Source organism: Phragmites australis, chromosome 11, assembly GCF_958298935.1.
Source record: "Phragmites australis chromosome 11, lpPhrAust1.1, whole genome shotgun sequence".
NCBI lineage: Eukaryota > Viridiplantae > Streptophyta > Magnoliopsida > Poales > Poaceae > Phragmites > Phragmites australis.
The window spans coordinates 27,889,098-27,913,400 of NC_084931.1; the positions used below are offsets into that span (position 1 = coordinate 27,889,098).

Below are 24,303 nucleotides of genomic sequence, written 5' to 3' on the forward strand. Positions count from 1 at the left end.
TAATTTTTAGAAGTTGTAAAAGTAATATTTTTTAAAAAAAAAATTAGTTTAAACTATACATAGACTTCTAGATAAATCCAATTAAAATAGATTGCACATAGATTATGAAACACGTAAAAAAATTAAGATTTTTTTTTAATTTTTTTTACTGTTTTAAATAGAGAAGATAGAAAAAGAAATTAGAGCTATTGAATACTGTTCACAGCAGGTAGGCAAATTTGGCTATAGCGATAGTAAGTCAGTTGGAGTGTTTTTTGGTCCGGCTCTGCAAAATTGACGGTAGAGCCGTTTGCGAGCCGGTTGGAGTTGCTCTTATATCAGCAAATTTGGATCTTGGCCATGAAAATTTGAGCTGAAATAGTCACAACAAAAAAAGAGCTGATCTAATAGGCGGTCTTATCGTCAGATTTAATTTGGTCTAATCAGCTGCTATATATCAGATCTGATTCTTGTTTGTAGCACTGCCAAAAGTCTTCAGAATAGAGAATATTCACCCAGGCATTACTCATGCACCATTGTGGCAAGGCGAGTCACAAGAAATTACAAGGACCGAACGCAAACTACTAGTAAATAATAGGAAATGGGGAAGCGTGATAAATTGCCATTAAGCTTCAGTGATAAGAGTAAATAAATAAATAACTGTACATGCTCCTGTGGGGCAATTTTTTTGAAAGAACAGCCAACAAATTGGAAACTATCTGATCAGTGACTGCGCACGCTGCTGACGCTGGTCCTCCTTCAACTTCTCCTTGGGCGAGAGTTTGCCCCCGATCAGTGTGACCTTCCAGCAGTCCGCTTGGAGGATGAAAACTGAACCAACTTTTGGTACAGCTGCAGGTTCTAGATTAAGTTACTTAGACAGGAAGTCTGCAGTACAGTCGCATGTCTTCACGAAAGAAATATCAGTAACAACCAGCCTCTGAAGCTGCTAGATGGATTATTTGACTACAATGTTCCATGCGTTTGAGTAACGAGATGAAAAATCCTGGCTGCTTGAACTTTAGATCATGAAATTTTCAAATTCAGGACAATAAAGATACTGCTCCATCACAGAACACCTCTATTGTAAAAGCAACTCCAAGAGCTTCCCAATCTCACTCCCAATAGTTAATTTAGAGAATTTCACTCTAAATCCTAGCTCTAACAGCTTCCTAATCCCACCCCCAATATTTACCCACCCCCAAAATCTTCCCTCTCGCTACCTAAAAGTGGAGAGCGCCCCCTCGCTCCCAAAAATGCCCAACTGCCCCGGGCCCACCCCTCGTCCTTCTCTGTCACCTTCAGTGCCAGCGGGAGGGATTGACAGCCTCGGGCCGCACGGGGGTCGAACACATGGTCTTCGAGCGGGCTCCCCATCCCTAGGGCAGCGTCGCGTGTGGTCCCTAGCACGGCGGCGGCATCCATAGACTCAAGCAAGAGACAGCGGAGCGAGAAGAAGAAGCCCGTGGAGTCGAGCGGCATGACGTGGCGGACCATGAGGTGTCGGAGTTCGCTTTTGGGTGGTTTGGTGGTTGAGCTGAGCCAAAGGTGGTTCTGCGCCGTTCTTGCCAGCTGGAGTTCGGAGATTCTGTGCTGAAGCATGAGTTTTGTTTGATTGGAACAATGGATTTGGTGTGGATGTTTGGTGTCTCGATTGATTCTAGGAACCGGGAGGTGGGCGGTGGTGTGAATTTTGCTTTCCTTTGATTGTAGTGGTGCTTAATTCAAGCCCGTGGAGCTTTCTTGGGTGAAAAAGATTGAATTTTTGGGATCAGGGAATTTGTCTCCATCGCAGGACCCTTCTTGCTGGTAGGATCGTCGCCATTGGCGCCGAGCTTCCCTGTCAAGGAGGACGAGCTCCTGTCTCACTGGTGATAGAGTTGCGAGGTGCTGTGGATTTGGGAGGGCAGCACATGGGCCAATGGGCTGTCTTGGACTGGTTGCAACCCAGGTGCAAAGGCAAATGCCAGCCCATTAGAGTATTAAGGCAAGATATACTGTTGGAGAACAACAAAATTTAGGAAGGGAATCTTTTAGGTATGGCTCCCTATATGAGGATATAGGGGTGAGTATTAGAGAGCCTCTTGGAGATGTTCTAACATTGTAACTTTTATGTTATTTCTTTGACAAATCAACAAGTATCCTATGGAGGAAGAGCTACAGAAGAATGATTTAGCAGTATTTAAGTCAATGGAAGTTAGCAATAGAAAACAAAAGCTGGTAAGTGACTCTACGAGCCATTTTGTTATGCAAAATAAAACACAGCTTAAACTAGTTCAAAATATAGCATCAGGAAGAAAAAGGAAAGTACCTCGGAAGCGATTGTCCTCTGATATGATTCCAAAAGTTTCTGCAGTATCCCGAATCATGATGCCACTAACACCTTGATATGAAGCTGCTTTGCATTCTGCCACTGGATGCCACAAAGCCATATAAAACATGACAGGATTAAAAGAAAGTTAGAAAAAATAGAACAAACCAACATGCAACTACTTCAAGTATATGACTCACCTATTAGAAGGGCCCCATGAAGATCGGCTGAAAGGAGGTTTTCTGACAACTGCTTTTTCCTGTGGAGAAAACAGGGCACATAAGTAGATCATATGAGGCATAGAAAAGGCATAATGACAGGAGGCATAATGACAGGATTAGGCCCAAGTTTTCTCACTACCTTAAAAACAAGCTAGCTAAGTTGTTAAGAAAGGAGGAATTTGTGGTTCCAACGATCTAAAACAACTCAGTTGCTTGAGATGACAATACTAAATATTGTCAGCTGGTGGCAAATGGGAGACATAGAAAAACATGTATCTTTCAGCTAGAACAAGATGAAGGTATAATTGAGGGCGATGTAAACTTGAAAAGGTACATTACTAAGTACTATAAAGGTTTATTTGGTCCACCTGAGAATAATCAATTTTCTTTCATTGAGTCTCTCAGAGATGATGTACCCCAAGTCTCTAATGCAGAAAAATGATATGTTAACTGAAACATTCTCAGAAAAAGAGGTGAAATAAGCAATTTTCCAAATGGAACACAATAAGGCACCAAGCCCTGATGGCTTTCCAACGGAGTTTTATCAAACTTTCTGGGAGGTGATAAAGGGTGATTTGATGTTGCTTTTTGATACTTTTCATAATGGGGAGTTGCCTCTTTACAACCTCAATTTTGGGGTTATTACTTTGTTGCCAAAGTGTAAAGAAGCAAAACAAATTTAGCAGTATCGTCCCATTTGCTTACTTAATGTTAGCTTCAGATTTTCACGAAAGTTATCATAAATAGGATCACACTAGTTGCTCAAAAAGTAACTAGACCAACTCAGACAGCTTTCCTTCCAGGACGGTATATTGTGGAGGGAGTAATAATTTTGTATGAAACAATACATGAGATGCATAAGAAAAAGTTAAATGGCGTTATATTGAAATTAGATTTTGAGAAAGCTTATGATAAAATGAAATGGTCTTTTTTACAACAAACTCTAAGAATGAAAGGGTTCTCAACAATATGATGATATTGGTCATTACTTCGAGACAAAGAAAGGTCTAAGGCAAGGAGATCCGTTACCTCCTATTCTATTTAATATAGTGGTCGACATGTTAGCAATTCTTATTGCAAGAGCAAAAGAGTATGAACAGATCACAGGGGCTGTGCCACATTTGGTAGATGATGGGATCTCGATTCTACAGTATGATGATGACACTCTACTCTTTATGGATCATGACTTGGAATAGGTCAAGAATATGAAGCTCTTGTTATGTGCATTTGAGCAACTGTCAGGCCTAAAGATAAATTTCCATAAGAGTGAGATGTTTTGTTATGGTGATGCCATAAACTTCGAGAGCAATTTTTCACATATTTTGGTTGTGATATGAGCAACCTCCCCTTTAGATATCTAAGAATCCCTATGCATCATAGGAAGATAAGTAATAAAAATTGGAAGGAGGTAGAGTAACGGTTTCAAAAAAAGCTAAGTTGTTGGAAAGGTAAGCATCTTTCTATTGGAGGAAGGCTTGTTCTGATGAACTCAGTTCTTAGCAACATAGCTCTGTTCATATTGTCTTTTTTTAGGTTCCTAGGGGCATTCTTAAAAAATTGGACTATTACAGGTCTAGGTTTTTTTGGCCAAATGATGATCATAAAAAGAAATATAGACTGTCTAAATGGAGCATTCTTTGCACACCTAAGGATCAAGGTGGTTTAGGCATACTGGATCTGGACGTGCAAAATAAGTGTTTATTCAGTAAATGGTTATTTATGCTAATATAAATGAGGAAGGGGTTTGGCAAAGCCTTCTTTGAAATAAATATCTGAGAACAAAAGCAATAGCTCGAGTGGAAAAGAAACCTGGTGATTCTCATTTCTGGTCTGGCGTTATGAAGGTCAAATAGAAATTCTTGAATTTAGGTTCTTTTCACTTGCAAAATGGTACTCAGATTAGATTCTGGGAAGATATTTGGCTTGGGCATAGACCGCTTAAAGAGCAATACCCTATCCTTTATAATATTGTTATGAATAAAAATACAACGGTAGAGACTATGGTAGGCGTTGAACCTCTTAATGTTTATTTTCAAAGAGCACTTGTGGGGAATAAGTTGGAGGCATGGCATGAAGTGGTGGTGAAGGTCATGAATGTCCAACTTAGTGATGAATGAGACACCTTTAGATGCTCTTTACATCAGAATGGTTAGTTTTCTGTCAAGTCTATGTATAGAGCATTGATTTACAATAGGGTGATTCATACCAACCGCTACATTTGGAAACTCAAGCTCCCCCTAAAGACCAAAGTGTTTTAAAGTGTGGTTTTTGTAGTTGTAATGAGACTATACAACACCTCCTTTTTTATTGCAACTATGCTAGACTTTTTTGGCGAATAATTCATGTTACTTATGGTATTCAAATTTATTTGGAACTTGGCTACAAGGGGGTTAATCCAAAACTTGGGAATCAAATCTTGGTTGGGGCAAGTGCCATGTGTTGGGCGATATGGTTAAGTCGCAATGATGTGGTTTTTGATAAAGCAATAGTTCACTCTCCTATGCAAATTATTTTCAGGGGCACCCATTGGATACACTTCTGGTCTTTGTTGCAGAAGAAGGGAGAAAGACACCACCTAAAGGCAAGATGTCGTTTATTGACGACTATGGTCATGGAAATTTTAGCCAAACATGGATGAAAGTTTAGAAATAGAATTTGTGCTTGAGGTTTTTGTTTCCATGTATTCATACGCCAATGTCAAGTGGTTCTTTGGTGGTGTGTCAGTTTATGTATTGGATGTTGCAATAATTAATGGCTATGTGCATCTTATGATGCAAAGGCTGGGATAATTCAATTCCATTATCCAAAAAAGGCCCAAGTTTTCTAAAAGACTGAGTTGATCCCTTACTCTGATTGTGCTTGTTTTGGCCCTCAGGCTCATTATTGCACTTCTTGATTTCTAACTGTTCAACCCTTCAAATTTGTTAACCTTTCGTAAAAATGCTTAGTGTAATCATTAATCTCTCACTCGATTGTGTTTAATGATACCAAATGAATTGGTGACTTTAGTTCCTACAGTCAATACGTTTCTGTTCAAGGAGTTGTTAAGGCCTTTGAGTGGGCTCAACATTGGTAACATTATAGAGTGCACATTGGTGTATAAAGTTTGAAAACATTAGCATAGTTCTAACTATATGTCACAGAACAAATCGTGCATTTAAAATCCATTGAAATTGTAAAATTTAACCTAATACTATTGAATTCAATAAAAAACCAATTAAGTCAGAGAGTTAAGATTTAGAGAACAATAGCAGCAGAACATTTGGACAGAGTGCCTTTTATTTGTTGAAGTTTGAGATTTTCGCACAGTGCTTTTATTTTCCCTGGGAAGATGTAAAGAACAAAAAGACAGAAAAGAGGTTCGAAAAAAACAGATAGAAGGATAATGTGGAATTGTACGGGGTTATTTTGGTAAGCTCTCTGATATACTCCTTCCACATCTCATACATTGGCTTATAGAGGTCAAACCTGCAGGATCAAGAATGGCAGGTAAAAATTGTGCGGACTCCAATAAGGTATATGTGGAGATTTGAGCAAGGATATAAACTGTTACTCTTAAGGAACTCAGTTTTATTTTCATTCATGTCACTGAAATGGAACCAAAAGGGATCATAATCTATGCACAACTCCCTAATAAGACTTACTTGTGAAATGTACCATCTAAATCAAACGAACCACATTTCTTATGTTGCTTCAGTGACATGTGCCTTTTTGATCGCTTTGAGTGAATCAACAAAGATCTTGCCTGGGCATCCACTAATCTAGGACCCCTCTGAACATAGTTATCCAAAAGAATCCCTTTTTCAAGCTTCAACTTTTTGGCTCCCTTGGTAATTTTCCCAGCATCTCCACCTTTCTGAATTATGTCGTATATAACACTGCGAACAACCTCTGTGCTATCCAATTCCTACACCAAAATTCACCACAGAAAATATTAGAGGATGTTTCATCACATAACGATAAATTTGAGATTAACAAACCATATCATGGGAATAGTTACCGAAATGCCATCCTGGAACAAATTGTCATGAATGGCACATGACAGTTCAGCGTATACAGGGTTGCTTTCTTCTCCTACAAAGTTAAAAAATATTTGTTACAAGCCGTGTGTTCAGGCAGTAGTCATCGCAAGCTGTGGTGCTCAGCGAACAAATCAAGGCAGAGGCAGCATTGAGAAACAGTCGGTTGTCGCATTTCTGTCAGTAGCAAGGGCAGTCTTAGTCCTTGTTGTCGTTTTTTCGTTAAGTCTGTCATAGTCTCCTAAATAGTCCACGGCCAACAGATATTCCCTGTTGTGCGTTGTAAGGTCGTTTGTTCTCTAACTTCTTCTTAATGAAACACGTGCCCAAACACGTACTCGGAAAAAAAGAGTATTCGTTACACAGCCATACACCCACACTTGTGCACACACAGAGAGAAAGGGAGGGAAGTTACCTGAGGATGTGGAAGGTTTTTGCTGACGACGGGAACTAGAAAATGCTACACCTGAGAGTATGATAGAAAATGGTGAGACAGAAAAACCTTGCATCATTGCATGGAAAGAATAATGGACAAAATTAAACCTTTGTTCGAAGTGGGCTGGGCAGATGTTCGACAAGGAGTGAATTCGGGAGCTTTGCCTTTCCTTAGCGCATCAAACTTGGGCTTAGGGGTATTGACATGGTTCTTCTTTAGACACTTAAGCTGCTCATCTTGCAGTTTCTTAGCTTTTGCCTCACCGCTACGCACTCCCTGCCCGGTGATCGGTGCCCTCTACGAACCGCTCGGCCCGCCGCCCGCCTCGATGGAACCCTCCCGTCCAAGGCAACAAAACAGCCGCCTCCCGCAGCGCAGAGAGAGAGAGAGAGAGAGAGAGAGAGAGAGAGAGAGAGAGAGCACTTGGTGGGCTGGAACTACAAACTGGACTATGGATAGCAACGGGTCAGATCGGATGCGGTTTCGGTCAAAACCAACCCACCATGAAATCCGAAATTCAAAACCCGATCCACACCTGAATTACTAATCGGGTTAAAATATGCCCCGCACCGGCAGGGACCAACGCTAGCAAAGCACCACTTGCAGTTGCAGCTAGATCTAATCTACACAGTCATTATACTTCGATATTACATACCATTAGGTGTGTGAGATCTAAAGCTTCCATCTCCCCTTCCTCTCAACAGCAGTACAGCTCTATCACACACATGCATGAGGGTTGAGGGAGAAAGGAGAGAGCATAAATACAGCAAGAAAAGAGCAGGACCACGACTACACGAGGCCAAAGAAGCCCTCTCACACAATCACACACATGAAAGGCTGAGGACATGTACACATACTATACACAACAAGCTCTGTACTAGATCTATCGAAACATCCAGCTCACCTCACCACATGAAAGCAGGCCAAACTTGCTCCGATTTGGACAAGAAACAAAAAGAAATCACCTGTTGTTGGGCGGGCGTACTCGTAGAGGCGGCCGCGGCTGGAGATTTGGAGAAGACGATGAGCGCGACCTCGGCGTCACAGAGCATTGAGAGCTCGTACGCCTTCTTGAGGAGGCCGTTGCGGCGCTTGCAGAAGGCGACCTCCCTGGCGATTTGTCGGAGGGGGCGACGCGGACGGCGAGGCCGGAGGAGGCGGCACGGACGGCCGACGACGAGGCCGGAAGGGGCAGCGTGGACAGCAAGGCCGAAGCGGCGGCGGCGGCGCGACGAATGGGAGAGTTCGACAGAAGGGCAGAACTCAGATCTAAGGACCAGGGAAGGACGATTGCGGAGCAAGTTTACAAAACGGTTTGCCACAATCGGAACCTCTAAATTCTAAACCAAAAACTGAGATACAGCGATTTTCCAAAATTCATAAAAACTGGAAAATTCAGTCGAAAATCGGTGAGAATTTAGACAAATTTAATGCGTCAAATTTGTAAATCAAAGATAAAAACCAACCGAATAGAGTTAGAAAAACCGGTCGAATTCAATAAAAAATCGAGTGAATTCTTCAATTTACTGAGCAAATTTTCCATATTTTGAATGAATTCGTCAAAAACCGGTCAAAATTCTCGATTTGCCAAACGCATTTCTTGAATTTTATAGACGTTAAAAAAAACTAAAAATAGCTTAACCTTATAAAATCAATAACTAATTCATCTGAGTTTCAAATCAAATAAAACAAATTTTATTAGTTTCCTTGTAACATGATCTACAAAATAGAAGTATTTATACTCATAAAAAGTTGAATAAATTCTCTTAGAAAATATATTCTAAACCTAGTTAAATACATTGTTAATTATTTGCTAATCCAAAAATTCATAAAACCAATTTTGTTAATCTTCTTACATGATCCTATATCTTTTAAAAATACATTAACTCTGAAATAGTTATTTTAACATACAAAATTAGTGAAAATGTGTTGCAAATAGATTATTTCATAACTAACCCATCACACCTTCAAAATTAGTGAAACCATATGTATTAGTTTACTTATACTATGCTTTATTTAGTAAAAATAATGGTAGATATGAAAAATTAATTGCATTGTTGTTTCTTAACATGCTCACTTTATGCTTATGAACTTTGTAAAAATCATGGAGAAATTAATAAAACTCTAAATGAAGTGAAAATAATTTTAAAGATCCTCTTAATATACGTCCTACATAAAAAAATATGTATTTGCATGTTAACATGATGGGCTAATCATCATGTTCATACAGCCTATCTTAACATTTTTTTTTCAAACTTCCTCTCCATTAAATTTTTTTTTCAAACTTCCTCTCCATTAAATATGATGCAAAGGATATTATTTTTGAAAAAACTAATCACATAAGGTCTTAAAATTTTCTCTAGTATTTTTAGAATTTATTATGATTTTTTATTTTTAATTAAAATTCGAAAACTGGTCAATTTCTAAGTACGGTGCAAATCGAATTGGTCGATATTCACAAATACCGAGTGATTTATAATGATTTTTAAACCCTGGTACGGAGTGACATTTGCAAGGAGTTAGGTTGGGCTGGCCTATGTCGCACTCATAAATTGGACTGGAGTAGTAAGAAATGAAGAGGCGCTTTTATAGAGTTTTTTATTTTTATATTTTCTAGCATAAAAAATTATTTAAATATATCCTAGATGAAAAGATTTTTAAAAAATAGACGCATTACAGCCCCGTGCTTGAACAGTAACCCACAAAGTTCAATGTCCCCTCCTAGCTTCTATGTTCAAAACAGTGATGTTTTGTTGCTCTAAAAATCCTAGAATTTTTTATACGTGTTACATAATCTATGTACAACCCATTTTAATTGAATTCACCCAAAAATCCTGTGTAGCATTTAAACTAAAATTCTAAAAAAAATTACTTTTATAACTTCTATCAATTGTTAGGGCCTCAAATAAATCTCTAAAAAAATGTTAAAATTCACTAATATTCTTCTTATATGATGTTATAATTTCTAAACAAAAATTAGCACTAATTTTATATATGTTTGAATTCAAATTAAGTTAAAAGGAGAATATCACATGAAATTATAAAAATACATATAAATTGTGCATTACAAAGGAATCTACTTTTTTACCATATAATCTAGGGCTTAAAATAATTTTAGAAATTATTACATCACATAATAAGAATATTAGTGAATTTTACCAGATTTTTAGAAATTTATTTGAGGCCCTAACAATTGCTAGAAGTTATAAAAGTAGTCTTTTTGGAGAATTTTATTTTAAATTCTACATAGGATTTTTTAGTGAATTCAATTAAAATGGGTTGCACATGAATTATAGAACACATACAAAAAATTTTTAGAATTTTTGGAGTAACAGAATATCACTGTTTTGAACACAAAAGATAAAAAGGAAATCGAACTTCAGAGAACTGTTCACCACGGGTTAGATTACTGAGACTGCTTACAGCTGGCGGTAGGGTCTAACCGCTTTACGAGAGTATGATAGGCGTCTATTTTTATAAATTTGTTAATTCGAGATATATTTAAATAATTTTTTATGTTAGAAAATATATAAAAAAAACTCTGCTTAAGAGGTCTTTTAATCTTCGAGCCCAACTGCAAGCTGGGCTTTTCTAGGCACGGTCAGGCTGTACAACTAACAACAGGTGTACTCACGATGGGCCACTAGCCGACAACTGCACCTCAAACAGAAAACACTTAAAATCACATTCCCGTGTCACATTTTCTCTCACTATCTTCTCATCTAATAAAACCTTTCAAATTTAAATAATTTACTCACTCTCGTTATCTATCCTCATTATATAGTCTTCTCATCTCATTAGCGGCTACAAATATAAGACTCATTTTACTAATAAAAATATATAAAAAAATAAGAGAGAAATTAGTGAATAATCTACTCTTATTTTTCAGATCTTATTTGAAATCAAACAATATTATCACTCATAATATATTCGTTTGACAATACTCCTATATCATATCTATATTTTTATATCTTAAATTTACACTTAAATATTATCATATTTAATATTTTTATTTTTATTGTAACGCATAGCCCTCCCCAGTCGAGCAGACGATGAACTGTCCTCGATCTTAGTTAGGGATGAACAATCCCTGAGAAAACCAAGACTGAGGTTTGCTGCTGAATCACGGTCAATCATGTCGCGTTCTGCCCTAACAGTGTCGACATCACATCTCAACGACATTTTCCATACTTGGTTTGACCCCAGATCACGGAGGAGGCATGCCTGATGGAGCAGAGCACTAATCAGACACCCAATCGGGCAGATGATTGGTTTGGGCGCCAGGCCGTTGACCTTTTGTTTTTAAAGAATATATAAAGTGGATGGTATATATTAGAAAAAAACAAGACACCAAAAGTACTGAACAATACAAACCAAAGCAACAGGAAGAGAAGAAAAGTACTAGGAGACCACAGAGGAGCAGGGCTCACTGGGACAACAGAGCTAAAACAAAATACTATCTACCATAATATCATTTCACTAGAACTGATTAGCCAAAACAACAATACACACCATAAGAAACACATCGCCAACATGCTACAAAATATGAAGCCTATCACATGTCATTATTGTCAAGCTCGTCGCAGCAGCGACAAAACAGTTCTGACTTCACCACGACAGACCTCAGCTTTTGCCCCGATATTGCTTCTCCCCGCACGTGCGGTCCTCGTCAAATGAGCCCCCTTCGTGTCACCGTTGCCACATTTAGTCGCACACCCACGATACATCAGCTCTGACTTCATCTTAGCATGGCCGTCTGCCGTAAACCATCATGGAGCATAGCTTCAAAGAGACAAAAGCCTCGTCAATGCATTCCCTTTCGGACCACCGCCAAGCGATCAACAGATACTAAACAACCAAGGAAAGATGTTGACCTCCAGCTACAACACACGTCCCACACAGCTCACCACTGCGGGGCCCATAGACCCAAAGTCGTCGATCCAACACTATCGCTAGACAGAAGCTCTTACTTCACCGGATGGTGTCATCGTTGTCGCCAATCTGACTAGTGCCGACTGATATCCAACACGGGGCAGTAAACTCCGAGACAATGTCTCCCGAAGAACCCACCGAGAGTTAGGGAAAACAAGCACAACTCGGCAACATCTCCAAGAAGGGGAAGGAGAGGTCTGCTAGATGGTGGTGGCATCGTTGTTGACCCAGAGGAGCAGCAAAAGTGCCAATGCGGCCACTAGCCCTCAAAAGGAGCACCACACTACTACAAAAACTATTTTTCGGGACACCTGACACATCCCAAAATCTTAATCATGCCATTAAGCATAAACATATCATTTAGCATCATGATCGTCATGTTATTGGTTAGGCATTTTGGTTTGTTTGTAATCCATATGGTGGGTTATAATTGCTTTGTATTTAAAAAGAAATCAACATTAAGATTTTCGTGAGTTAAATCCTGCTTAGAGATTGTAATCACTGCACAAGTGTTTACAACTAGTTAGCAGCAGTTTTCAGTTTTCCTCTCTAACATATGGGACCCACGACCGACCCCACACCTCTCTCTTTCCCCTGGGCGCCCACCCTTTCTCCCTCTCTCCCACTCACTCTCCTTGCTCTCTCCAACTGGCCAAAGCAAAGGCAGCAGCTGCTCACTCCCTCTCTCAAGCTCACACTCTCATTTTTTCTCCTAAAAAATCCCACTCAAGAACAAGAAATCAAGGTGTGCATGTTATACCCCTGAAATCCCCACCTTTCTAGCTTCACATCCATCCATTTCATTCTTACATGCAGGAAGTTTTTGAGGTTTGGCATTCCATTTTCATCACCCTTGTTTTCTGAAATTTGCAGCACATTGTTCCTCTCTTCTCCAAGCTAATCCCTCTGATTCTCCCTTAACCCAAGGCCACCAACATGGGCAGAGGATCTTGGATAAGTACACAAGGGTTTCCATGATAGTATTGCACGTTGTAGCTCAGATTTAGTTAGTTTTGAGGGTTGCATTTGAGGGATTGGCGAAGCAACGTGTGTTCTTGAGCTTTGGAATGAATTAGAGGGTTTTGCATGAGAATAGTTTAGAAATCGTGTTGGTAGGGTGGTAAATGAGTTATAGGTTCTATGAACTATCTCATACATGATTCCCTTTTGATCGGTGAGGCTCGCAAAGCTTTTCGGCCCAAGTTCTCCCTTAGAAAATGCTCTCTGTCCAAACCTGGACACTCCGGGTGGCCCAGTGAACACCCATTGATTTGTTCTAAAAAATCGTTAGGATTTAGGGTGTGTTTTGAGTTTAGAACCCTTGTACTAGTTATTATCCATGTTTAGGTGGAATAGATTTAACATGCACGATTAAATCGACCGCAAGAATCTAGTCTGCCAGCATCCAAAGTATCTGGGTCCACCCGGAGACTCCAGGTAATTTAGTTTAAATTTAACCGAGAGCCTCTCTTGAAGTATAACCCGGATAGTCTGGCTAACCTAGAGTATCCGGCCCAGCCTGGATAGTCCAGATTGCATTGAGTTAGGAGTTAACCGAAAACCAGACCGGAGGTTGACCCGGAGGCTCCGGCCTCACCCGAAGGGGCCGAACCCGGAGGCTCCGGCCTCACCCGAAGGGGCCGAACCCGGATACTCCGGCCTGACCAGGACTATCTGGATTGCTGTCAACTTCCACCGTAGTTTAATTCGTAAGTCTTCTTTGTTCCTTTGTATGTCTTATGCTCTTAGTTTGACCTTGTGATGCATTATTTACTTTTATACAACATGTAGCACATCCTCGTATCTCTCTCATACTCATCATTGCATGCATTCTCTTTAGTGAACAAAGGGAAGGAGGTTAACGTGGACGTGATCGATGACGATCCGAAGGTTGCTTCTTTTGCTATTTGTGATCAAGCTGAACCACAAGACAAGCATCTAAGCACTTTCACCCCCATTATTTTGGATCCTATATTGTCAAGTGATAAATTATGCTTTATGTATATTGCATTGTCAATAAGTTGTACGTTAGTTTTGGGAGTAGATCCTATTTGTTGCATTATCTTTCCTTAGTATTGTTATCCCTTGATGCTTTGTAACCCTGGGTATAGCTTTGAATGGTTTAACCTAAAATGAACACGTTATGCTTAGCAAGGCTTAGGTCATTGATAGAATTTGAGCGGTGGTTCGGCCATCGTTTGCGAGTTTAGGGCTTACTTCTGTTGCACAAAAATGATGATGGGATGTGTGAGTCAGTGAGGATGAGACGAGATTTGAGCGGACAATAGGGATGGCTTGAGAAGAGAGTCTCATATGCTTTAGACCCGCTTAAGTCGATTAAGCACCATCCGTTGTTGCCATTGGCTTAGCATTTTTCGTACTAACCACATGTCGATACAATGGTAGATAAGCCGAATACCTTTTGAATTTGTGATCTTTTGGCTTGTGGGCCTATGGTGCCGTGGGTATAATGGACTTTTAGAGGTAATATCGTAAAGGTGGTGTGGGTATAATAGGTTTGTAGAGATCTAGTTTGTTTGATGAGTAGTTCTAGTGACCTTCACACTTTTAGGCGTAATTGGAGTGCTCTGGGAGTAGCCATAGTGGACCTCCGCATCTATAGGTGCATGTTCAAACGGTCGGGACTCAATTTGGAAAGGTTGTCACAAGTATCTCCTTGTGTGCACTTTAACAGGTGGCACAAGCTAAATGGTCCTCATGTCTGGGTAAAGAGGTGCCCCCTGCAGGGTGTAAGATCAATTTGAATTGTCGCGCTCTCGGTCATGAGCAAGTTATTGTCCATCCGCATCAATCGTAGAGATTCGATATTAGGATGTTATTGTGGTATGATGGTTAGTGGATGGTGATGTTGATGATGAGTTGCTACGGTTCAAGTACAACTATGTTATATTGATGATCTCATGATACAAGGATGTTAAGTTAGGTGTAAGTGCTTACACTTGAGTCTAAATCACTTTCACATGGTAAATGTCATTTAACCCTTTGTGGTCATGTCCTTGCTATTTTACCCCAAAATGCATTCTTTTTGGAGTTGGGCTATTTATAAGTGCTCACTATGGATTAAGTCTTACAAATATCTTCGTACTCACGTGTTTATTTTGCTTTCCAAGTGAGCAATAACTTGTATTTGGCTACTTTACATTCGCCAATGTTGGCGACGAACAGGAGTAGTGCCTACTACTTGTATGTGGATATTTGGGTGGCGCCTTAGGGCAACCGGCGCTACCTATCTTTTGTAGTTGTGTACTTTCCGCTGCGTAATTACTCTACATATGCTCGAATCATATATTTTGTTGTAAAGTTTGAATTACCTAAAAACTTGTAACTTATTTTTAATTACTTGCTATTTATTATATCCTGTCATGGTATGCTTATTGTGAGGGTCACAATATCAGCTCTTGCATCCGATCATGTGACCTCAAATAAAAACTCAGTTCAGACTGTTCAGACAAATACAAACAACTAAACACTCTTCTTTACAACAAATATGACTTCACTCAGTCTGTTTCTACTCAGCCTGCGTATATGGCCTATGCGGACAACAGCACATGCGGATCCACCGAGGGAGCTGGGGCTTGAGCCCACATACCCTCTGAGCACACTTGAGAGTCCTCCAAACCCCTCCTATTATTGTTAGATATAAAAGAGGGAGAAGAAGAGAATAAGAGTAGAAAGAGGAGGAAAAAGAAGAGAAAAAAAAATAAGAGGAGAGAGAAAGAAAAAGAAATTGAGCCCCCTCTAAATATTTGCTCTGGATCCGCCACTTACGGACACCGACCTCTCCTCGTTGTCAAGGCCTTCGCGGAGGCGTCATCCTCGCCATGGGGCTGGTGCGCATCCTGCCCGCGGCCTTCGACGCGCTGGGCTCGTCGTGCCTCGTGGACGCGCCATGGCGGAAGTTCCTCTTTGCGGGGATGGTCACATGTTAAAAAATCAAGAAAAATATGAAAATAGATAAAATGAGCTTTATTAATTGGTTGTCTCGCTAAAAACTTTTTTAATAAAAGGAAAAAAGAGCTCAACCTATGCTCTAAAAATTACACGATTTCATTAAAAACTCCAAATTTTTTCTTGCAACATATAATATGCTTCATTAAGTGTCCCATTTCACTTGTAGACATTGCACATATTTCATTATTGTATATATTACACTTAGCAAATCTTACCTCTTCCCCGTTGATTTCTCTGTAGATCTTTTCAAAATGTTATCATATTGATGATCATGCCCGTGGGTCTTCGATGTCCTGATCCATTAATGGAATTGACTTATTGAAATGGCTAGGAAGTAGCAAAAGAGAGATAGCAAGATAGAGAATTAGATATGTATTGTAGTGAGTGGTTTTGTGGGTGGTGTTGTGGTGGGCTGGTGGCTATTTATAGGCTAAATGGGCGGTGGGTCATTTTCAAAAAAAATCACAAAAAATCAAAAATAATATGGACACATAATTAATTTTAGAAATGAGCTTTATTGGTAAGTTGCCTCATTAAAAACCTTGGTAGCTAAGGGAAAAAGAGTACAACCTACCTCAGAAAATTACATATTCCCATCAACATCTAGATACAAATTTTTGAATGAAGCTTTAAGGTCATTGTTCTTTGTAGTATGTTACATTCGCGCTTCAGTTTGTTCCTAGTTTTTTTACAATGGTGAGTATTTTCACTATCTCACTTCTTTTTTCGATTATCCTTTTAGTAAGACTAATGACAGCCTCCGAAGAAACACTAGATACGGACCGTTAACAAATCTCGTGTTAACAGTAAAAGCACTGGATATGTCGACTTGTGCTCATGCCACCATTGCAGTATGTTGAAATTGTCTTCTTCATGGCTCATTTTGTCGCTATTGATGATGTATGTTAGCTCCACTCCTAATGTTAGAATTCCGGCGCTCGTAGACGATCGTGACGAAGAGTTTGAACTTCTTGATAAAGAACCACATCCACCCTTTTTTCCCCATGATGTCTTCTTCTTGTTTTAGTGGAGGTCATTGTAAGTGAACTCCAGCATACTTTGTTTCATATTTACCATAAACATCGAATAACTGAGCACGAACATTAGCATGATAAGTAGAATAATCCTAACAAAGAGTATCACCTAAAATTTGGAGAACTTTATAGAAACCTGCGATTTTAGCTCTAGGATCTAATATAAAGCAAAGGCGTACAACAAAGGAATTTCTTTCCAATATTTTAAAATTTTAGATTTCATAGAAACTACACAATCTCTTAGGAGACTGTTATTTTCAAAGTTGTTTAAATAAGTAGCAATTCTAACGATATTATGTACTATTAAACAAGATGTTGGATAATAAACTCGTGATAAACTAATAGTTGAATCATAAAAAAAATTCTAGAAACTCTAGTATCTTTTAGGCAACATACCAATACCCTTCCGTGAGTAAAGTTTGACCCCAAGCTCATGACAGCGTGTATGAATAAATACACCAATTGTGCTCTTATATGGTACAATATTTTTTAGCATCAAGAAAATAGAGTTCCATCTTACCGTTATATCCGCAACAAACTTACGTGGACGCTTACCCATTGCAACAAGTACTGCTTATGTACTGCAATTCGTTAGTTAAAGTAGTTCACAAAAGTTATTGCAGTATGAAAAATCCTCTAGGTATGACGCCAAGCTCTTTAAATCAGATTTTACTATAACAATGATAATATGACAAGCACAACGTTGATATAACAAGAAAAATTTAGCATATGTACTAAAGAGCAGAGTAAAAATATCCATTGCTCTAAAGTTTGCACCTGCATTGTTGGAAAAAATGCAACCCCGCTAAAGTAACTTGGATTTTGACTTTTTCCCCAGAAGTTGATTTGTTGCAAAAAAAAAAAAAAACCACACAAAAGTTTGGCTCCGTTGCAACCTCCCCCCCCCCTCCAATTCAAAAAAAAATCACAAAAAATTCTAAAAAAAACCAGAGATAATTATAACACATTCTTTGATTTTTTTTCAAAAATAATATCCTTTGCGTCATATTTCATGTTGAGGAAATTTGTAAAAAAAAAGAAAAATATACAGCTCATTTATTAACTCATGTTATTTTAACTTTGTCATATCTACCATTATTTTTTCTACACAAATAATTATTTAATTAAACTAATAAATGTGGTTTCACTAATTTTGGGGGTGTTATGGATTAGTTATGAATTAATCTATCTGGAAAACATTTACTCAATTCAACATGTTACAATAGCTATTTCAAGATTTCGTGTATTTTTAGAAGATAGAGGATCATGTAAGAAGACTAAACAAATTGGTTTCATGATTTTTGGATTACTAAATAATTAACTATGCATTTAACTCAAATTAATAAATGAGTTGCACGTTTTTATTTTTTTCAAACTTCCTCTCCATGAAATATGATGCAAATGATATTATTTTTGAAGAAAAAAAATCACATAAGGTCTTAGAATTGTCTCTAGTTTTTTTAAAGAAAAATTTGTGATTTTTTTTTTGAATTTTAGGGTTGGGGGTTTGCAATAAAGCAGAACCTTTGAAGGGTTTTTTGCAACAAAATAACTTATAGGGAGGAAAGTTAAAATTCAAGTGACTTTTAGGAGGGGTTTTGCATTTTTCCCTGCATTATATAAAGTGATAGAAAATATTTTATTTGTGAGCCTAAAGTCTTCACCTACTTGAAATATTTTTTCAGCGGTATTTTTACCGATTTGCGTGTTGTCAATTAATCGAAAACATATTGTTCTCTTTTCTAGTTCACAATCATTATTAACAAAATGAGCAACCATACTAAGATAATCTTCTCTAGCCATACATGTACATATGTTTGATGTCAAAGCAACTGAAAATATACATGTTTGCAATATTTTTTTAAACTTGCTATAACACACATTATAATGTTTACTATATCCCTAGTAGTTGTCTGTCTAGTAATATACGTGAACCTAGAATTATGAGCTTGCTAAATATAATCTTCAAATGCAGCAGACTCACCAATGTTAAGTGGTAGATCCGCCCTTACAATAAAGAGGCAAAGCACTTTTGGAGCATTGACGGAGTCATACTCCCAATGATGAACAGAGCCATTGGGGTTGTGCTGCCGCATCATCTGTTTCATGGCTGCTCCACTCTTTTGATTGCAAGTTGCAGTGTGCCTCTTCAAGTGTCCCGTTCCACCTGAGGATTTTACAAATAATTCAATTTTGCAAATATAACACCTAGTATACATGTCACTTACCCCGTCTTCATCTCTGTAGATCATTTCAAAGTCTTGACAAACTTCGGACGTAGTGACTCTTAATTTTTTGGAGCCGGTGCTTGCTGACGTATGTGCACTTGTGGAGCCTATCGATGGAGGTGTAGTAGCTGGAGATTCATTGTCGTGTTCTTCCGCATCTGCAACACTGTTATCAAAGGGGCCATAATTCCTTGAGAGTCCTTGAAGAAAAAAAAAATCATGATCGATGGACGTATCGTGATGATCATTGTCCATGATGAATGTTGAATGGCAATTAAAAAAAATCGTACATTCAAGTTAGAAAAGAGATATAATAACATTACAAAGAATGGAGGAAAGAAAGAACATCGATGCAAAAAAATCACCAAGATTTCTTCAAAATAGTCGGATGACAGTATTGATTTTTTTTGAATTTTTTGCAACAATTCAAACTAATTTTGTTAAATTTTTGCAATTTTTCAAGAACTAAGAGAGCAAATATTATTGCTGGTGTGGAATGGGAGGGTAGGATGATGCTCTATTTATAGGTGAAAGTTGTGAATTTTACAAAAAGAAAACTCTAATTTTTTGGAGCCCAAACGGTAAAAAAGGTTAGATGTGTGAATGGTAAAAAAAATCGAATTTTCTGGTAAACGTGTTAAATGGGCCAGGCACAACCTATTTAACTCGTTAATGGGCCAAGTAAACAGGTAAAATGTTCCTCTGTGTGACCAGTCACGTCTCTGTGGCCCTAATAGCTTCAAAAGGGTCGGTCGTGCCGTGCTGAGCCGTGCCTAATCGTGTTGTGCTATGCGGGGATGTCGTGCCAAGGCCTTGGCTCTAGACATGGCCCGGCTTATTGTGCCATGCTGTCCTGGCCTGTTAAGCTTCATGTCGTGCCGTGCTCAGGCCGAGCCGAAAATATTGTGCCTCGTGTCGGCGCACTTGGTCAGCTTTAGGGTTCGGCACTCAACAGAATCTACGAATCCTAAAAGTTCAACGAAAGCATCGCCACATCTACTTTCATACTTGTGTTTCATTTTTAGGTCTTGTAAAGTCCACATCAAAGTGTTATGTAAACGTTTCATAATCTATATCTTTTTTCATAAAACTCTTGATCATTTTGTTTTACCAACCAAAGTTAGAAAAGGATGTTAATAGTCACATTTGAGATTTTTTTAGAGGGTTAAATTTGAGAAATAGGATGGTAGTACCGGGATGGCCACAATATCTAGTTCTTCTGGGCCTTGGCTTGGCTCAACTCGTAGATCAACCCATGTCAAGATGTTAATCTCTATTATATAAAGCTTAAGTTGGTTCGTACGTCACCACAACATCACTTCTCCTTTCCCACCCATCTGATAAAAAGCCTAAAAAAATCGGCCTGCCCACATGACTCCACTGCCACCTAAGGCTTTGTTTGGCAGCTGTGGAATACGTTCCAAGGGAGAATCAAACCACTAGGGGATTTAATTGATCCCCTCCCACCACCCAATCACCTCAGATGAGGAGAGTTTAATCCCTTGATTCCTAAGGTTCATTTGGAAAGTGCCTGGATCAGCATGGATTGCATCAGCCCAACATAGATTCATGCGTGTACTACACTACTACTTATAAATTGGAAACAATGCACTGTTCAAGAGTATTCAAAAAAATAGTCTAAAAATTTATAAATAAAGAAATTCAGAAAAAGGAAAAAGGAAAAAACTAAACAAACCAAAGAAAAACAGGAAACAAAAATCAAAGAAAATCAGAAAAACCAACACATGTGTATACTTGAACACATGACAATACGTGAAATATTTATACATGACTTCAAGTAATGAATTTCATTAAGCCTAAATGTGATATGTATTACTTTAGCATCTGAAGTAGGTCAAAAGATAATAACTCTGCTTGATCCAAACATGATTACAGAATGCTAAATGTATGTTGAGTACAACATTTTGCTTCATCTTAAAATTTAACTCCATATTAATACATAAAGTTGCAAGCTAGTTCTCTCGTATGATAAATAACCTATGAAGATTTTTCTGAACAAATTTTTTTTCATTTGAGGTAATTTAGATATCCAAATTATCGTTGTAAGTTTCAGATAGGAGAGATAAAAAAAATTGCATATGCTATTAGTATTACTAGTACTTATGTAGTGGGATGATAAGGACGTATCACATGAGCTGAGAGTTCCCGAGGTCAAGTGCCACGAACCGCATGTGCGTGTATTTTGCATGAAAAATCGTGTGACTCGTGACTTGCGACGACGTAGCTGTGGGGGGAGGGGGTGCTTGGTCAGGCAAAAAAATTGATTTTTTCGGGCCAAAAAATGTTGATTCGGAAACCGATTACCAGAGGCGGTCCGCTTAAGGAACCGCCTGTGGAAACCTATTACCACATACGGCTCCTTAAGTGAACCGTTTCTGTAATAGGTTTCCACTGGCGGTAGCTTTTGCGCTTATGAAAATCGTCCATTTTCGCATGTCTTTGACCAGAGGCGGATGGCTAAATGCCTGTGAAAATAGGTTACCACCCACCTCTGAAAACTTTTTTTTATAGTGCCAGTGCTCCACGCACGTGCATACACACGCCGCCCACGCTTGCGGATGTCCGCGCCACGCGCGTCTGGGCCATCGTGCTGTGCAAGGCTATGCCATCGTTGTGGATAGCTAAATCTAATGTTGTTAGCTCGGGTCCAGACGGGGAGCACTGGATCAAGCCGCCAAAGGGGATGGCTGCACATGGAGGAGAGGGGGAAGAGAGAGGAAAAAGGAGTGGACGGCATGACTTGTTGGAAATTAATCTTGTTTTATGGTAGGTTTAGTTTTGGTATGTAGGAGAGTTCATGTCAAAGTAGAGAGTTGGAATAGGATTAGAGTCCTAGTAGGAATAGGATTGCATCGGAGTAGGATTAGGAGTCTAGTATTTGACCCCTATATAATGAAGGGAGGGGGTACCCTATAATGTGCCCCGGAGAAGAGAGAGGTGCCGTGAGAAAAGAGTCGTGTTCGTGAGTTGTAACGTGTGCGTGTGTAAGAAATAAAATAGCAGCGTGTGTTGAGAAAAAATCTCGTTGTTCTTTTGTGTGTTTATGTTTTTCGTGGTTGTTCGATCCTGGTGAAAAAAGGTAACAATTGGTATCAGAGCCTGTCAAGATGTAGAAGCTGATGAGATTCGGAGGCCGGTGCTACGTCGCGGGTGTGCGGCATGAGCGCGACGTAGCTGCGTGGTGCGGCTCGCGAGGCCAGGCACGACTTATGCGTAGGTGGAGATCGACAGGGGAGTTGATGGCGTGGGTGATTCGGCGACTCGGACTTGATTCAGCGACATCTATACTGAAAAAAGCCAACAATTGGTATCAGAGCCTGTCAAGATGTAGAAGCTGATGAGATTCGAAGGCCGGTGCTACGTCGCGGGTGTGCGGCGTGAGCGCGGCGTAGCTGCGTGGTGCGGCTCGCGAGGCCAGGCACGACTTATGCATAGGTGGAGATCGACATGGGAGTTGATGGCGTGGGTGATTCGGCGACTCGGACTCGATTCATCGGCATCTATGCGGTCGCGCTGTGAGTTGAACTGGAGTGCGAGAGTTCAACTCGGTTACGTTTGTGTGACCAGCTGCTGTTCAGGAGTCGTACTTGGTTGGCGGCGTTGGTGTCTGTTTTGGGATCGGGCGCCGGGTTCCGGATCGGTTGGTGGGGCCCAAGTTGGAGTGCTATACTGGAGGAATCGCGGGACGGGGCAGGAAGCGTGTCCGGTCCAGACTCTGTACTTGGCTTGTTGTGTGGGAGACGGTACAGGTCTTGCAGCAGGCAAGGCTGCTTGGTGGCTAGTTTGGGAGCGTGGTCTCGATGGGCTTGCATGCATGTTGTGCGGCTCTTGTGGCTTGTGGGGGCTCTTGTGCAGCCAAGTATGCTAGCAAGACGTGTGCAGCCTGTGGGAGCTGGTAGAGGCCTGCCTCGGTGTAATGTAGTGCGAAGCGTGTGATCTTGTGTCGAGGTGTGGTCATGCATGTAGTGCCCATGCATGTCCAAAGTGGTGTGTGGTGAGTGCAGGGTGAAAGAGGTGTGCTCTCCATCTTCGGATGATGAAGTAGTGTTCGTCGTCCTAAAACAAGTGTAGGGTGAAAGAGGTGTGCTCGCCATCCTAGGTTGATGAAGCAGTATTCATCATTATAAATCAAGTGTGCAAGGAGGCAGATAGGAGTGTGCTCGCCATCCTGAACTAAGTGCAAGTGCATTCGGGCTGATGAAGAAGTGTTCGTCATCCTGAATCGAGTGTGAAGAAAACAAGATTAAGGGGGAGTGTTGGAAATTAATCTTGTTTTATGGTAGATTTAGTTTTGGCATGTAGAAGAGTCCATATCAAAGTAGAAAGTTGGAGTAGGATTAGAGTTCTAGTAGGAATAGGATTGCATCGGAGTAGGATGGGAGTCTAGTATTTGGCCTATATATAATGAAGGGATGAGTACCCTATAATGTGCCCCGGAAAAGAGAGAGGTGTCGTGAGAAAAGAGTCGTGTTCATGAGTTGTAACGTGTGCGTGTATGAGAAATAAAATAGTAGCGTGTGTTGAGAAAAAATATCGTCGTTCTTTTGTGTGTTTGTGTTCTTCGTGGTTGTTCGATCATAGTAAAAAGAGCCAACACGACTGCCGCTAGGTGTCGCCACCTCCTATCATTGTTGCCGCTGGGCAAGCGGCGGCAACAACAGCAAGCAAGGGCTGGGTGGTATGCCATTCTGCTAGGGTTTGGGGTAGCCCCTCATCACCCGCGAGATACCGCTGAGAGGTACAGGGGTACGTTTACCTGAATCCTGGCAGGTGGAGATGGCTGGATCGAGTGACAATGCTGAAAGGAATATCAGATGGGATAATGACAGATTCCTTGATCTTTGAACATGTTTGCATTTCTCCGCACATGAAGAATGAAAACAGCGTGTCTCAGAGCCCAAAGGGACTCGTTCCAGGGGAAAAGGGTGCGGTTCAAGAGAGTGGTGGATGCCTGCATGGTGATTGGAGCTGTCATAGTGGCTTTCAAAAAAAAAAAAAATGGCTCTGTCATAGAGGATCTTGGACGAGTGGATTGATAAGGACAAAGTGATAGTAGTATCTATCAAGCAAATGAGGTGGACTGATCCATAACTGCGATTTTACGTTCCGTGCAAGCAGCTCACGTTGTCAATGGATGGCCATCTACGTCC

General features: G+C 39.9%; 2 protein-coding genes across 2 annotated transcripts in view; both read right to left on the bottom strand.

Moving 5' to 3' along the window:
• The window catches only part of LOC133884482 (ribonuclease MRP protein subunit POP4-like), a 33,369-nt gene extending 25,104 nt beyond the window's left edge, over positions 1-8,265 (bottom strand). The window contains exon 1 of the mRNA XM_062323913.1: positions 7,932-8,265. The gene's annotated coding sequence lies outside the window, so the exon portion shown is untranslated. The remainder of the gene's footprint in view (positions 1-7,931) is intronic.
• On the bottom strand, positions 582-24,010 carry LOC133884116 (ribonuclease MRP protein subunit POP4-like). The gene is made up of 11 exons (XM_062323486.1): positions 23,910-24,010; positions 7,932-8,235; positions 7,074-7,263; positions 6,946-6,996; positions 6,512-6,585; positions 6,156-6,418; positions 5,911-5,979; positions 2,880-2,936; positions 2,491-2,549; positions 2,291-2,392; positions 582-840 (listed from the first exon to the last, which is right to left on the bottom strand). Exons 1-11 carry the CDS (start codon positions 24,008-24,010, stop codon positions 695-697), a joined length of 1,416 nt encoding a protein of 471 aa, XP_062179470.1. The 3' UTR covers positions 582-694.
• Positions 24,011-24,303: the final 293 nt, after the last annotated feature.

Excerpts from the sequence above, each read along its gene's own strand:
- LOC133884116 (XM_062323486.1), bottom strand. The coding sequence starts at position 24,010 with ATGCAAACATGTTCAAAGATCAAGGAATCTGTCATTATCCCATCTGAT. Across the intron at positions 8,236-23,909 it reads CTCCACCTGCCAGGATTCAG|ATCTGAGTTCTGCCCTTCTG; the intron begins GTAAACGTACCC and ends CCTGGTCCTTAG. Across the intron at positions 2,937-5,910 it reads GAGCTTACCAAAATAACCCC|AGACTTGGGGTACATCATCT; the intron begins GTACAATTCCAC and ends TTTCTGCATTAG.